Source organism: Pinus tabuliformis, chromosome 9, assembly GCF_031772625.1.
Source record: "Pinus tabuliformis cultivar Carrire ecotype Pingquan chromosome 9, CPIR1, whole genome shotgun sequence".
Taxonomy (NCBI): Eukaryota; Viridiplantae; Streptophyta; class Pinopsida; order Pinales; family Pinaceae; genus Pinus; species Pinus tabuliformis.
This window is the reverse complement of record NC_142307.1, coordinates 282429958-282443570: the sequence shown is the minus strand read 5'-3', so window position 1 is coordinate 282443570 and position 13613 is coordinate 282429958. Positions and strand designations below refer to the sequence as shown.

Below are 13613 nucleotides of genomic sequence, written 5' to 3'. Positions count from 1 at the left end.
AAAACATTTTCTTTCTTATCCCAGTTGTCATATATCTGATAATGATTGTGTTTTAGAGATCATCCTGGAGAATGAGAAATCTATCGATTTGACATGTCTGCTTGATGATGTGTTTTATACTGATGATTTGCCTCAGTTTGATCAGTGTGATGATGATTATGTTCTCCAAACAGAAGCTAGTCTTGCAGACAAATCAGCAGCTGGTTTGTGGAAGGAGGAAGTTCACTTTCAGCAGCTCGAATACAGTGATCAGCCGTTGCATATCAGCTATGGAAGTGAGGAGGAAAGTGTAGCAAATTTTAAAGTAAGTGAGGGATCTTTGCCTTTTTGTTTTACTTCATTTCAGTTCATCAAAGACAACTTTCGTGCTATCAGAAATCAACTGTCGATAAGTTTCGATCTTGACCAACTAGAGGGCAATGAAATCCTTGTTCAAGATCTCTCATATCTAGATTTTCAGCCTCCGAATGCCATTGAATGTCAGATTGCAGATGAAGACTTGGAAGTTGGAACATATGATCAAATGATGCAAGATGATTCCGTACCATTCTGTTTTGAATCATTTCAGTTTTTGAAGGGAAATTTGCATTGTATATCTTCAAATGAGCAGCCTGTGTAAAATCATGTAGTCTCATTGGAATCAATAGAAAATGGGTTGCAATAGTCTTTTCAAGTTTTTCACGGTCCAATCGCTGATGTGTTGGATGCTGTTTGCAGTCAAAGCTCTTCTCCATTAGCTACCTGTGAGCTTGAAACGAGTATTAATACAAATTTGATCCAACAGCCAGTTCTTTGTCATTATCAGCAGGAGTCTCGTTACAAAGCTCAGATGAAAGTTTGCATTGGTATGAGGAGAAGAAAAGTAATCCATTGGATGAGAAAATTCCCAGTGCACATGAATTTCAAGATCCTTATGCAGGATTTTTGGAGGCAAATAGAGAATCCATATTATTCAACGGATCTGTTTACAAGTTTTCATGGGAGTTGCCTTTCAGTAGTTCTCTCTTGTTGTTCATAAGAAAGCACTTGCGAAGAATTCAAACAACATCCAGAATACTTACATGGTTGCATTGGTTGTTTCATTTCACTTGATCAAGTGATGAATGGAACATTAGAGTAGGTTTTATTGAATAAGCTCCATTTTGAACATATTTTCCAGTTTTTCAGTTGTGTTTTAGTATTGAGTCAATTTCAAGTCAGTTTGTGTCTTTGAGTCATCAGTATTCAATCATGTAATTTCAGCTTGAGTTTTTGACTCCATGCCCAATGGATAAGGCTACTAGGTCTACGGTGTTCTTGGCACCTCCAAGGAGCTACCATCCCCATTGGAGCCAAAGTTAGTGTCAGTCTTTGAAGCCTTCCACCAGGGATCAAATATGCTCTTACAAAGTGGTCTTAGGGTGCCAAAGTCAAATTTTGTCATTTCAGTGAGTCTTCAAGTAAAATTTGGTCACTAGGTATTAGGTCTAGGAGTTGTTTTCACTCATTTCAAAGTTTTCTAAGTGTTGGTCCATGTCACCATTTAAAATGAGTGTACCATCATTAAAAGAGTTGTCATCATTGGTTCATGTTCCAATGGGTCATTTTACACCTTGTTGTGCTTCAGTTATGCTTCAGTTGTGTTGAGGCAAGGCTCATTTCCCACTCCTAGGGTTTTTGTTTCTGAGCAAGATAAAATGAATCTGGAAAAAGTGAGAGAGGTTTTTGTCCAAAATAGGCCAAGGAAGAAAAAAGTCCTTCACTTTTTTCACAGGTGTCATGGTTTTAGAGAAATTTCAAAAATAGAGTTGCCTCAAGAGAGTTGCTGCACCTTTGGAGTGACCTTAGGAAAATCAAGATTTCTCCTAGCTTGGTTGGCCAAATGACTTGCTTGATGAGTCAAATGATAACTAGACACAACGTTCTTTCCAATGAGCTATTATGTGCTCAATTTGGAGTTGAGGAAGATGGAGTTGAGGAAGACCTTCAAAAGTTGACTGCAACAACACTCTACATTTAGGTAGCCTCATTTTGCACATTTTGACCAGTCTTGGGAGATTTGACTTTTGACAGGGAAAATGAACTCCAAATTAAAAAATTCAAGATGTTCTGGAAAGTAGACTCGACAAGATTTCCAATGGACTATCATGTACCCAATGCTGACACGAGGAAGGCCTCCAAAACTGGGTTTGAAAGTGGCGCTGCGCATAGAAATTTTCAACACAAGAAATTGCACGCTTTTGACTGGGGCACTTTTTGGAGAAATGGCTTACATATTCACATTCATCATGATGAGGACATCAATCCCTGAAAGTTTCAGCAAATTTGGAGAAAAACTTGGTCACCTAAAGGTCAAAAAACCATCAAAAAATGACATCTCTGCCACTTTTTTCTGCACTTTTTGGACACACAAGAAGCAATATTGGGATATTCCACTTTTTTTTTTTTTTGGGGGGGGGGGGGGGGGGGGGGGGGGGGAATGACCTCCAAATTCAAAATTCAAGATGTTCCAGAAACTAGATAGGAAGGCCTTTCCAACAAGCCATATTGGGCTCAATTTGGTTAAGGGGAAGGCCTCCAAAACGGGGTCTGAAGTGGCGCTGCGCATAGGATGAATTTTGCCAGTTTTGCTCAAAAATCCAGTTTTCACCTAGTTATTTCACAAATTGACTTTTACTCTCATTGTGGATGAATTTATGAATGTAAATGATGCTATGCTATGTAAATGTAATTTTAAAATGACTCTAGAGTGTAGATACATCATTTTGAGGTGGTTTGGGGGTGAATGAATCAGTTTCCATGGTTTTAGAGGCAAGTTATTCCACTGCCTATATTCCTGTTCTTAGTTTAGATATGGTTGAAACCACCCCTCTTCTCATGGATTCGACCCCTGATGGCTAGCATGAGTTGTTTGATGCCTATATTATGTACTTTCTTAGTCATTTGTAAATGTTGGACTCTTTTGGATGCTTTGAGCTTCATTGTACATCACTACAGCAGTTTGGCAAGGAAATAAACCAGGGTTTGCAACTATTTTTGTGTGATTCTTGTGGTAATGTGTCTTGGCATTGTTTCTCCTTTTGTCATTAGTTTTTTCTCATGTGTTATATGTACCAAAATCTATTTCATTCTTCTTAACTAAATGAATCAAGATAGATAGGTAGAATACATTGATAACAATGCTTTGCCTTGGGAATACATTTAGTTTTTTATGTTTTCAGTTGTTTGAAAGGATTCATGACCTGTGCATGCCCTCCTTAGCCCCTCACCAGTCTTATACTTACCATCTCACTCAATTTTAAGTACTAAAACACCTACCTACCTCGCCCCACAGAACACCCTGCAATTCTGACTTGATTTCCCGGACCCAAAGTTGTCTGCTCCATTTGATCCAGCAACAAACTCATCAAAATCAACCAAAAACCCTAGAGCTACTATACCCAGCCTAAAATCCATATTTGATTCAGTCATCTCCACTGAGATTGAAAAGAGAGAGCCCTCTCCCGACTGGTAGGGCTAGCTACCAGGTTAAGCGTGGTTTGTGGTTACCCTAGAATTGTCTCCCTTCAGCCTGAGGTCAATTTAGGCTCTAACACCTGCATTGAGATGTTGGGTGTGGAGCTTGATTATCTTATGTATTCAAATGTCTCAGCTAGATGTATACCCCAGGAATACTGTACACCCCTCCACGTGGGGGGGTGCAGGGGGGACTTGTCCCCTCGGCTGGGGGGTCCGGGGGCCAGCAGTGCCTCGGCGGGGGTTCGGGGGCAGTGCCCCCGAAACTAAAAATAGATGTAAAATTGCCTTGTAAAAGTCTAGTAATTTCTAGTCAATCTAGGCGTTCATTAGGTGGATGATCTAACGGTAGAAGTTATGTTTAATTTAGGGTTTTTTTCCCTAGAAGGCAACTCCTCACTATATATGAGGGAATTGTATTACGTCTATGTATATCTGTATTCTTAGTGAGGAAGAGAGAGGAGATTGAGAGCGAAGAGGGTGTTACAACGGATCTGCTATAGGTTGTATCTCTTCAGTTTGCTGAATAATATGTTGGGTCCCTATAATACTAGTGATTACCCCATTACTATTGTAGTTATACCCCTTATTAATATTGTTGTGCCCTATTGCCCCCATATTGTTATTACTGTGCCCCATAGAATCCCTCTATTGTTATTTTTGTGGCTTTATATTATTATTGTTAGGTCGGCTCGATTATATTGTGACTCCTTAGACTCCTATATATAGAAAGGAGGTTTTTTCATTTGAATCATCCAATAATTGTTCATTTATGTAATGTAAAGGAGGTTGTCCCCTCGAAGAGGCTGAATTCTAAGGCATTGATCTATCTTTTCTATCTTTTCTTGAGCTGGTTTCATGGCATTTGGTATCAGAGCTTTGGATTCTAGGGTTTCGCTGCTCCAAACAGGTCATCGTGGCATTTTCGCTATAACTTTTTTCTGTGACGTTTCAGAAGTTGCAACAAAAAACCCACTTGAGAAAAAATCGTGCTGAACCTTGGGTCCGAATTTCAGAGCTTTTCGCGCAATATTTGCGGAGATATGATCTGAGGAAGTTGGTATTTTTGCAGACTCCTAAATTACATTCAAAACAGGTGACCTAGGGAAAATCGTCATAACTTTCTCTCTGGGGATCGGATTGAAATTTCGTAAGAAGGCACAGAAAGAGGACGGACTGCAGTTTCTTGTATGCATGTTTCAGATCCAAAGGTTGAAACAGTGACTCGTGGCACGTCGTACAAGTTCGCTCTACTGAACTAGTCTATAAGCAAGTCACTGTGGGAGATTTCACATAACTCTTCCTTGGAGAATCCAATTTGGGTCAGACTTGTGGCATTGGAAAGAGGACACAGAGGGCTACTACAGGTCACAAATTCAGAGCTAGATGATTGGAAAGTATAGAGATACATCAGAGGCAATATCAAGCTCCTACAAAGTGAAAAAAGGTGTGTAGATTTTCTTAAATTTTTGTTTAAGCTTGGTTTGAAAATTTATTTTGAAGGAATTCAGAGGGCATAGTAGAGCATTATTATCGGTAACTGATGCTCCAAGGAAAGAAAATGCAAACACCTAGTAAGGAACCTGAAAGCTCTAGCATGACTCATGAAGAAGAGGAAGAAATGCAACATGATATATCCAAATTACAAGACCAAGTGCAACAACTGTCCCTTGCACAAAAAGGAACAGAATCTAAGATGGATGGTTTAAAGAAAGATGTAGAAGCTAAGATGGATGGTTTAAAGAAAGGTGTAGAAGCTAAGATGGACTGTTTAAAGAAAGGCGTAGAAGCTAAGATGATTGACGTGGAAGCTAAGATGGATGATTTGAAGATAGATTTGAAGACAGACATGGACGAATTGAAGATAAATATGAATAAGTTGCTACAAGAAATGGTCCCTAAGGGTGAAAGGGTACTAAAGGAAACTCATGATGAGAACAAAAGAAATGTTAATCATGATTCCATAGATGCTAATGTTGGATCGAAGACTCACCATATTCCAAAAATCGATATGAGGAAGTTTGATGGCAAGGATCCTGCCACATGGATATTACAGATGGAGCAATTCCTCGATCTCAATAATGTGCAAAACACACAAAAGGTACGTATGGCAACTTTATATTTGGAACCAAATCAGTTTGTATGGTATCAATGGCTTTGCTCTCGTAAACCATTTATCACTTGGGGATTTTTTACGGAAGAATTGATAGCACATTATGAGGATACAAAAAGCAACACTTTTTTTAGCCAATTGATAAGTCTCAAACAAAAGGGTTCAATAATGGAGCACATTGAGGAGTTCCAAAAATTGAACATAAGGGTAAAAGATATTCCAGAGGAGCATAGGATTGATGTGTTCATAGGGTCTTTAAAGGATAATATCCAACATGATGTTCGCCTTTGGGAACCTGATTCATTAGAGAAGGCATTTAGGTTAGCAAGAAAAATGGAAAGCAAAATTATGGCAACCAGGAAGCATACCACTCACAACTATAAAGACGGAAGTGTTGTTGCCCCTAGTCTTCCACAACCTATAAGGTTGAAACCACAACAATTGGAAGAAAAAAGAGCAAAAGGGCTTTGTTACAGTTGTGATAGAAAATACACTAAAGGTCATAAGTGTGCTGAGAAGAAATTATTCTACATAGATTGTGAAGAGGAAGAAGAAAAGGAGCAAGAAAGGTCAAAAAGAAGAGGATATACTCCAGGAACAAAGCCTAGATGAAGAACAAATAAATCCGACCATATCTTGTAATGCATTGGCGGGAATTACCACTCCTCAAACCATCAAGATAGAAGGACAAATCAAGAAGAAAAAGGTAATAGTGTTGATTGATTCAGGAAGCACCCACAATTTTATTCATTGTAAGGTAGCAAAAGAATTGAATTGCTTCCTATATCCAGCACCAGAGTGTCAAGTGATGATTGCAAATGGAGGAACAATAAATTGCTCTGGAAAGTGCCATAATATCAAGTTATCCATGGGAGAATATGTATTGACTAACCCAATGCTTTCCATTCCAATGGGAGGTGTTGATGTTGTACTAGGAGTCCAATGGATACAATCCCTGGGTACAATAGATTTTAATTTTCAAGAACTTTTCATCAAATTTTCTACGGAAGGAAAGGAAGTTGAATTAAGGGGTATTGCAGGGAAACCAGGAAAGATAATCAGCTCTAATAGTATGACAAAGCTTCTAAAAAAGTAGCAAAGAGGTGTAATTGCACAATTATGCTCACTAGATGTTTCCACATCGGAATCATCTATTTCTACAGATCTCCAAAAAGTCCTGGACAATCATTCCAAGGTATTTGAGACTCCCAAAGGTCTCCCACCTATGCGTGATCATGATCATGCTATTCATCTGATTCCAGGAAGTGTTCCTCCAAACATCAGGCCGTACAGATATCCCTATGTCCAAAAGATTGAAATTGAACGTATGGTTGTAGAAATGCTAGAGGCTGGTATAATTCAACCGAGTCAAAGTTCTTTCTCTGCTCCAGTCGTATTGGTGCACAAGAAGGATGGATCATGGCGCATGTGTCCGGATTATAGGGAGCTCAACAAGCTCACTATTAAAGATAAGTTCCCCATTCCTGTCATTGATGAATTACTGGATGAATTGCATGGATCAATTTACTTCACCAAGTTGAATCTTCGTTCAGGATATCATCAAATCAGAATGAAGACTGAAGACATTCCGAAAACAGCATTTAGAACTCATGAGGGTCATTATGAATTTTTGGTCATGCCTTTTGGCCTTACCAATGCACCTTCAACATTTCAAGGTTTGATGAATTCAATTTTCAAACCATTCCTTAGAAAATTTGTGTTAGTATTTTTTGATGATATACTAATCTACAGCAAGTCTTGGAAGGATCATGTTGAACATGTTGACAGGGTGCTACAACTATTGAAGGAGAAACAATTATATGCAAAAAGATCCAAATGTTTCTTTGGAGTCCAGGAGGTGGAATATTTGGGTCATATTGTATTTCATGAAGGAGTTAAGGTAGACCCTAGCAAAATTAAAGCCATTAAGGAATGGAAAATCCCCACATCCATAAAGCATCTGCGAGGATTTCTCGGGTTGACAGGGTATTATCGCAAGTTTGTTAAGAATTATGGGAGAATAGCAGCACCTCTAACAACATTATTGAAGAAAGATGCATTTTCATGGACTCCGGAAGCAACAAAGGCCTTTGAACATCTTAAAGAAGCAATGTGCCAAGCACCGGTCTTAGCTACACTGGACTTCACAAAAGCCTTTATTGTGGAATGTGATGCTTCAGGAAATGGAATTGGTGCTGTTCTAATGCAAGATGAAAGACCCATTGCTTTTGAAAGTCGTCCAATCAAGGGAAAGTTTTTAAGCAAAGCTATTTATGAGAAGGAAATGTTGGCAATACTCCATGCACTTAAGAAATGGTGACCCTACCTAATGGGTAGACACTTCAAGGTAAAAACGGATCATGATAGCCTTAAATACTTTTTACAACAAAGATTATCCTCTGAAGAACAACAAAAGTGGGTCACAAAGATGTTGGGTTATGACTTTGAAATCATCTACAAAAAAGGGAAGCAAAATGTGGTGGCAGATGCACTCTCAAGAAAGGATGAGGATGTGGAAGCATTGTTGTGCGCCATTTCTATTATCCAACTAGATTGGATAAACGAAGCAAGGGAGGAATGGAAGAATGACGAAGAAGTGTGGGCACTTATTCGAAAGTTACAACAAGATTCCAGTACGTCTGATACATTTAGCTGGAAAAATGATTCGTTATGGTACAAAGATCGCTTATACCTGTAAGAATTCCCAGCTAAAACAAAAGATTCTTATGGAATTGCACACTTCTCCCTTAGAAGGGCACTCAGGATTTTTAAAAACTTACCATAGGGTTAAGAAGGAATTTTTTTGGGATGGCCTTAAATCAGATATTCAAAAGTTTGTGGTGGAATGTTTGGTTTGCCAACAAAATAAAGTTGAAACAATTAAGACACTGGGTCTATTACAACCTTTATCCATTCCAAGCCAACATTGGGAGGAGGTTTCAATGGATTTTATCACAGGTTTACCCAAGTCTGAGGGAAAGAGTGTCATCATGGTGGTAGTTGACAGACTTACCAAGTATGCACACTTTTGTGCATTATCACATCCATTTAAAGCCAGTACAGTTTCTACTGCATTTATGGAAACAATTCAAAAGCTACATGGAAACCCAAAGATTATTGTAAGTGACAGAGATCCCATTTTCACTGGAAATTTTTGGATAGAATTATTTTCTTGTCTTGGTACTCAGTTAGCTCATAGCTCATCTTATCATCTTCAATCTGATGGGCAAACTGAGATAGTAAACAAATGTTTGGAAGGATATCTTCGTTTCTTTGTATCTGATAAACAGACATAATGGGTCAAATGGTTGCCTCTGGCTGAATGGTGGTATAACACTCCCTTCCATACAGCAACAAAAATGACCCCATTTATGGCACTTTATGGGTATCAACCACCATCCATCACATCATATTTAAGAGAAAATTCTAAGGTTCAGGCAGTGGAACATCACATCGAACATCAACAACAAGTCCTCCAACTCTTAAAGGATAACCTCGTGTTGGCACAGAATAGAATGAAACAACAAGCAGATCAACATCGCAGTGAAAGAAGTTTTGATGTAGGTGATTGGGTATTCCTACGGCTACAACCATATAAGCAAATGTCCCTCAAGCAAGCTAAGAAGGATAATAAATTATCGCCAAAGTATTATGGTCCGTACAAGGTGTTGCAAAAGATTGGTACTATGGCATACAAATTGGAGCTTCATGCAGCTTCTCAATTGCACCTAGTTTTCCATGTTTCATGTTTAAAGAAGGTTATAGGCGACAAGCTCCCAGTTCAAACAATATTGCCAGAACTTGACGAGGAAGGAAAAATTATATTGGAACCGGAAGCAGTCACAGAAACAAGAACTCGACAGCTACGAAATCGTTCAATTTGAGAATATCTTATCAAGTGGAAGAACTTATCCGCTGAAGATTCCACATGGGAGGATGAGAATTTTATGCAGAAGTATCCAGAACTACTCAAGCGTTGAGGACAAAACTTTTTTGAAGGAGAGGGGCATGTTGGGTCCCTATAATACTAGTGATTACCCCATTACTATTGTAGTTATACCCCTTATTAATATTGTTGTGCCCTATTGCCCCCATATTGTTATTACTGTGCCCCATAGAATCCCTCTATTGTTATTTTTGTGGCTTTATATTATTATTGTTAGGTCGGCTGGATTATATTGTGACTCCTTAGACTCCTATATATAGAAATGAGGTTTTTTCATTTGAATCATCCAAGAATTGTTCATTTATGTAATGTAAAAGAGGTTGCCCCCTCGAAGAGGCTGAATTCTAAGGCGTTGATCTATCTTTTCTATCTTTTCTTGAGCTGGTTTCATAACATAATATAATAAAGAAGGACTGGCTGTTTCTCCGTGGATGTAGCCCAAACTGGGTGAACCACGTATATCTGTGTCTCTCTTGTTTTATGTGTTTATATTTCTGCAATATTTTATGTGTTCCATTGCTCTGTAATATATAATTCTCTAACATGAGATCCTTATTGTTACAGCTATGCCGAGATTGTCGCCACCAAGAAGGTTACATTGTAATTACATATTGTAATCACCACCGAGATTTCAAAAGTATCTGAGATCCTGTACTCACTCTACCCACCGAAAATTACAGTGAAACTGAGTTCCTGCACCCTATTGTACCCATCCGAAATTTTGTACCTCTGTACTCATCCGAAGTTGTAGAGATGTTTGCATTTTCCTGTGTTTTGCAGATAACCCAGTTGGGTATATATAGTGGTTTGTCTTTGTTGGACACCTAATCCTCTATGGGTTAGTGTGGAAGCCGAATAGACTAAGGAAGTCCAAGAGACCTTGGGATGTGGAACCCAACGGTCATACAATGTACTACAAATATATATCATTTGTTAATAATAAATGTACTCTCATGTTTTATCTTTCCTATTTGTCTTTGCCATGTGTGTGTTTAACATGGTATCAGAGCGGGCGATATCCTTCCCTGCTGATATTTGAGCCATTTATCTTATGGCCTTTCTGTGCAGGTCATTTCTGCCATCAGTTCTACATTTTATGAATATTTTCTCAGCAAAATTCTAGCTACAACCTCTGTCATTTTTTCAACGCCATTTTTGGCTTCCCTCTGCTTTGTAATTCCCTATTCTGCCTTCCTGCCACCTTCTTGTGTGTCAGAACTGCCATTATTATTCTTGCTGCAAACTCACCAGCAACCGCTCGACCTTCCGCCGTTGCCTGGCCTGCTTGACCTTGGCCAACTGGGGATCCGTTTTCTGCTCGTTCCACACAGGAGTGCTCTTATAAGTGTGCAAATCTGGGAACATGGGCAGCCATGGAGGAATGTTTTGATGAGATAGGGTTTCCTTCATCTGCAGAAAGGTAGGCAAAAGTTTCCGTTTTTTCACCACAGGGAACCGTGGCACTGGGCGGGCGAATGGGATCTCTTCCTAATATCTTTTGCAATTGAAAAGAAGGCCTGCTCCACATTAATGTTTGTTTTGGCACTGGTTTAAAAAAAATTAATGCCATACTCATCTGCAAGTGCTTGACCACGTTCAGTTGAGACAACTCTCTTACTCTGATCCATATCAACCTTGTTGCCAACCAGTATTTTGTTCACATTATCAGAGGCATGCTGCTCAATATTCTTTATCTAGTTCTGAATGTTGTTAAATAATGATCCATCCGTGACATCATACACCAGAAGAATACCCATAGCATTCCGATAGTATGCTATTGTAATCTTTTGGGAAACGCTCTTGACCAGTAGTGTCCCAGATATGTAATTTAATCTGCTTCCCATTAAGCTCAAATATCCTGATCTTAAAGTCAATTCCAATGGTGGTGATGAAACTTGTGGTAAAAGGTCCTCAGTTGATACGCTCGTGGCCTATGCGTGAGATCGGTGAAGCACTATGAATTGGTTCGATCGGTGAAGCACTCAAAATTGGTGCGATCGAACTCTTAACAAAGGTATTGTTGAAATTATAACACTCGTGGAGCTTACTAAGAAAGGAGACAAGGCTGGTTCTTCTGAGGCAGTTTTGCTGGCAAAGCTTGGCATTCGGCCATTTTCCTATGGATTGATTGTGCAGTCTGTATACAACAATGGATCGGTATTTGATCCTAAAGTTATTGATCTCAAAGAGGATGATTTAATAGAGAAATTTGCTGCTGGTATTTCTAGTGTGACAGTTCTTTCTCTGGCGATCAATTATCCCACAATTGTAGCTATTCCACATGCTATCATCAACGGTTACAAGAATGTATTAGCAATCACTATTGAACTTTACTATTCTTTTCCACTGGCTGAGAAAGTGAAGGAGTATTTGAAGGATCCAAGCAAGTTTGCAGTTGCTGCTGCCTCAGTTGTGGCATTGTATTTAAAACTCATTATGGTTTTTGTGTTCAGTGTTGAAGTTCTCGTAGAGTATTAAAGTATATAGAAGTTATCCCCTTATTCCAAAAGTTGTATGATTTCACCATTCAGCCAAAACTTGGTGCAAATCGAAATTGGAGAAACTTCTAATATCTTTGAAAACAAGTTAAATAAGTGTATTTTTAATTGAAGCTGACACTCCACATTTACAGAATTTGATTTGTTGACAAAATGGGAAGAATTTATGGAGTATTAGAGTTACTAAATACACTAATACATTCTAGTGTCGAAAACATAGTCGAAATCAACAAAGACTCTCTCTTTGAAATGCAGACCTGTCTACAATATGCATAAGAACAAATTGATTTTTTGCAGCTTGAATCTCAACTGCAACAGGAATAATTACAGCAGAGGAGTCATCATTCTGAACTTGTTTCTATTCAGAACATTGAAATAGACTCCCATGAGAAACAAATTGATTCAAATCGAGTACCCAATAAAGCAGCAGTTGTGCATGCACAAGCAGAAATTTAGTCTGCACTTCCCAAGTCGGTCATCAGACCTTGGGAAGAGCTTGTCCATAACAAGCACAAAACTGGTCTTGGATATGACAAGGACATGTCCTTTCACATTCCAGACTACTTAAAGCCCATCAAGTTTTAGAGTGCTGGATTTCTTCATGACAGTTCACCTCCAACTGTTCCAGATTCTTACCCTCTTCCACAACAACAGAAACAACAACAGATTATGAAATGCCAACATTGTGACCGAGTTGGCCATCTGAAAGATCATTGTTTTGATCTTCATCCATGTAAGCACTGTCATAAAACCAGTCATTCTTCAAACAGATGCTTCAGAAACAAACCTCCTGCAAGAACAAAGATTCATCTTGGATGGATCGCTTCTTGGCAATGGGCATCAACAACCAAGAAGATATTTCAGTCACATGTCAGAACTTGTTCAAGAGTATTGAACAGTCTTGCAGTTGAGTTTTCTCCATCATCTCACCTTGTATCTGACAGGGGGGAAATGATGGTCATCTACAAGCTTCAAAGTCACATCAAGCGAGCCTGAGCCACAACCTTCCATACCAGATTCAGAGTTGTAGCCAGAGACAAAGATGCCCCTGAGCATGCCTTCAGTTGGTAATTTGGGACACTTCCTCTAGCAGAAGACTTCAACTTCTTACCAGTTTCAAAAGAGTTCTAGGAATAGAATTGGGGACATTTCCTCTAGCAGAAGACTTCAGCTTCTTGCCAATTTCGGAAGAGTTCCAGGAATAGAATTGGGGACACTTCGTCTAGCAGAAGACTTCAGCTTCTTTCCAGTTTTGGAAGAGTTCCAGGAATTGCATTAAGCATTCCAGAGTTTTTGGTCATCCTTAAACCATCACAAGTTGAGACTTCCCTTTTCAGTTTGAAGTTCTCCTTTTTATGTGGGGTGATACCTCCCTTTATTGGTTGAAGGTTTCCCTCTTCAAAACATCAGGAGCACTTCTTCTAGCAGAAGACCTGAGCTTCATGCCAAACTTATAAGAGTTCTGGGAACTGCACTAAGCGTTCCAGTGTTGGTGGTCATCCTTAAACCACCACCCTTATACCAACATTTTAAACAGCACATTCAGCCTAGTGCTGCCATG

At 39.1% G+C, this 13613-nt stretch overlaps 1 protein-coding gene across 1 annotated transcript in view; it reads left to right on the top strand.

Moving 5' to 3' along the window:
- LOC149148277 (uncharacterized) overlaps window positions 1-12013 on the top strand; it is a 36344-nt gene extending 24331 nt beyond the window's left edge. Inside the window, exons 2-3 of the mRNA XM_089442129.1 lie at window positions 11534-11861; window positions 12008-12013. Coding sequence (XP_089298255.1) covers window positions 11534-11861; window positions 12008-12013 — 334 coding nt within the window. The remainder of the gene's footprint in view (window positions 1-11533; window positions 11862-12007) is intronic.
- The last annotated feature ends 1600 nt before the right edge of the window (window positions 12014-13613 follow it).